We start from the raw sequence: 3,589 nt of genomic DNA on the forward strand, positions 1-3,589 counted from the left end.
AACCATGTCTATACTCTAAGCACATATTCATTGTGTTATACCAACAAAACCGACTTTATCCCAAATTCTTCTTATAGAATAACTTTTCATCTAAAATATCATGATATACAAAGCATGCAATACAATAAAGGTTTTTTTTAACGACCCATAAATCTCATGTTACGAAAATTAAAACTTCATCAGAGTAACACATGACAAATAGTTTCGGCCCGGTTCAATTACACAGTAAAATACATAATACTACAATGCATATATGCAAAGCCGTATACCATTTGTTAATGTCATTCATAAAGAATATATACCATTTGTGAAAATACATAGCCAAATACAAAACAATCACACTTTTTTACTCACTCTCATATATAATCACCATAGTCTAATACTGTACAAAACATCGTTTATAATTTACCCAAAATATTTCAAATTAATTTCACACACATTTAACACCTACCAAATACCAATCACCATATTCCCTCCACGCGCTTTCTACTCGCGTGCCCTCACCAACCTATACATACACACTCCACTTACTACTGTATCTATATATATACACATACATATAAACCCCCATATATCTCTCTATTCTTGTAATGATTTTAACATTCAAGAAATACCCACCTCAAAAAACCCATTATCATTTAACCGGAAATTATTAATCAATTAAAATATGATTAATAATTTCCAGTTCCGACATAATTTCTTTATAATCTTTCATTTCTTTTTTATATTTTTTCCATTAAACAGCTTCGGCATTCGCTCTTTTCCGGCCACCGGAGAGGCCATTTCCGATCACCATCATCGTCATTACCATGGCAACATCTTTCATTTCAGTGAAGCCCCAGAATACCGCAACGGCGTTGACTGCCACGTGTCACAAACAGTCCACGTGGCGATGACATTGGATTCTGAATACTTACGTGGATCAATCGCGGCCGTACATTCTGTTCTTCGCCACACGTCATGCCCGGAAAATGTGTTCTTTCATTTCATAGCTGCTGAGTTTGACCCAGTTACTAGTCCACGTGTCTTGACACGATTGGTTAGAACCACATTCCCTTCTTTGAATTTTAGAGTGTATATTTTTCGTGAAGATTTAGTTATTAATTTGATATCGTCATCTATTCGGGTTGCATTGGAAAACCCGTTAAACTATGCCCGGAATTATCTGGGTGATATACTTGACCCGGGTGTAACCCGAGTCATATATCTTGACTCGGATGTTGTGTTAGTAGATGATATAAAAAAGTTATGGGAAATTGTTTTAGAAAAGAACCGGGCTATTGGGGCTCCGGAATATTGTCACGCGAATTTTACTAATTACTTTAACGATAACTTCTGGTCCGATACAACAATGTCGCAAACATTTACTGTATCGGACCAGAATAGAAGTAAAAACCAAAGACGTCCGTGTTATTTTAACACGGGCGTAATGGTAATGGATATGAAAAAATGGAGAAAAGGGAATTATAGGAAGAAAATAGAGAACTGGATGGAAATACAAAGGAAAAAAAGGATATATGAGTTAGGGTCATTGCCACCTTTTTTACTGGTGTTTGCCGGTAACATTGAGCCAATTGATCATAGATGGAACCAACATGGGCTAGGTGGTGATAATGTGAAGGGTAGCTGTCGGTCATTACATTCGGGTCCAGTTAGTTTGTTACATTGGAGTGGAAAAGGCAAACCATGGGTTAGATATGATGAAAAGAGACCGTGTCCATTGGATCATTTGTGGAAGCCTTATGATTTATACAAGAAGAATAATGACGATCAATCTCAACCGTTGGATTATGAAGTTAGTATTAGTAGTGGATATTCCAATTATTTGATTTGATGTGTTGGGGTAAAAATAGGTGAAAATTGTTTTGTTTTTGGTGGTCTAGATTTTGTTTAGGAACACATGGTGATTCAGATTTTTAGAGATTTTGATAGATGTGGAAAAGATATATAGAAAAATTTGTTGTTTTTAGATTGTTGATTGGTTCATGGGATTCGATTCATTTTGGTAATTGTGTTTCCTTTATTTTAGTGCGATGGTAATTTTTATTTTATATATATAAATGTTCATTTTGATGATGTGATAAAAGTGTAATCTCATGAGTAAGTTGGTATTATAATATCTTGTGCTATTGTTACTTTTAGTTGCATTCCTAACTCAACATAAACCTAGGATTTTAAGTTTTTAACTACTCGCATATGATAAAAGTTAAGATGTTTGACTGTATAAGTGGTAAAGAATATTATTTGATCACATTTGAAACTAGAAATAAGAAATAAAGCGAATCTTGTTTATTTTGAACAGAATTATTGTACGTATAAAGAGTACCAACATTTTGAGTAAATGGCCAAACTCTGAATTACAATGACAACACCTTGCAAACTAATTAAGTTGATAAAAGATAACTTGTATAATATAATGATGATGACTAAGAAACAAAGGCCTAACTATAAAGTACAAAATTGCTTATCTTGGAGCCAATCATATATACAAGTTCACAATTTCATTTCGGTACGAAAAATGCAATGCATGGATCAATCAAATGAAAAGTTGTAATCAAGTGATGTACTGTATATATTCCATTTATTTTGATCGATAGGGTTTGAACTAATTAATAAACTCGATCTCACTTTGATGAGGGGTTCCACATATGAAAACCAAGGGACCATCAATTACAAACCTGCAGTTGGATTTGAACATTAGGCCGTAAAAAAGATTTTTTAAAAAAAAAAAAAAATACTAACCGACAAAGTTTGTAAATAATGTTCAATCACAACAACAATTATAAATTTGTGCTGTGCTAATTGACGAATAGACCAACAAAGAGGGTAAAAAAGGAAATAGAATTAACTGAATGGTTAGCTGCTTCAACATATTATTTATTAAAAAAAAAAAAGGTAAATTGATGAGAACCCTATGGTCCTATATACCGTTTTGATCTTATATACCGTTTTAATATCTAAAGTACACCGTATAAAAGTATTATTTATGTTCACATAAAAATTCAAGTTTATATCTCGTTAAGCAAACATTTTAAGGATAATCAGTGAAAGGGTCTAGAGATTAAGCTGTGTATAATGTAATCACGTCAAAAAGATTGTCCTCATCAAGTAACGTAGACAAAGAAAATATAATTCGTTTATTAACATACCAACCTTTCATCCAAATATTTAACAACAAATATATAAATTTAAGGTAGTGTATATTTACAGAAAGTTGTCGGCAATATTTGATCTACATAGCAACTATATGAATTGATGTGTTGCTTATACGAGTCTCCTAACCTCTCATAGAGAACAAGACAACTATGTAACAACAAAATGAGTAAATTATATCTACGTCATTTTTAATAGTGTTTGATAATGATTAGCAAATGATAATTTATGCAATTTTGAGATTCTTATCTCATTTACAATGCATTATTGTATCTATTTTGGTATCCATAAAAGAATAATTTATATAAATTAGATTGGAGGTATATATGATTATGGATGTTGATTGGTAATTTAACATGTAATGCCGAAATACTTTAGAATGTTAATTTGTAATAAAATGTCACATGAGAAACATACAAGAAAATCAAATATTTTT

The 3,589-nt window shown here is 32.0% G+C and overlaps 1 protein-coding gene across 1 annotated transcript; it reads left to right on the plus strand.

Moving 5' to 3' along the window:
• Positions 1-583: 583 nt before the first annotated feature.
• LOC122598304 (probable galacturonosyltransferase-like 9) lies at positions 584-2,076 on the plus strand. The gene has a single exon (XM_043770895.1). The coding sequence runs from the start codon at positions 668-670 to the stop codon at positions 1,832-1,834; it is 1,167 nt and encodes a 388-aa protein (XP_043626830.1). The 5' UTR covers positions 584-667; the 3' UTR covers positions 1,835-2,076.
• Positions 2,077-3,589: the final 1,513 nt, after the last annotated feature.

Source organism: Erigeron canadensis, chromosome 4 (genome assembly GCF_010389155.1).
Source record: "Erigeron canadensis isolate Cc75 chromosome 4, C_canadensis_v1, whole genome shotgun sequence".
Classification (NCBI taxonomy): Eukaryota; Viridiplantae; Streptophyta; class Magnoliopsida; order Asterales; family Asteraceae; genus Erigeron; species Erigeron canadensis.

Coding starts and splice junctions, on each gene's coding strand:
- LOC122598304 (XM_043770895.1), top strand. CDS start 668: ATGATTAATAATTTCCAGTTCCGACATAATTTCTTTATAATCTTTCAT.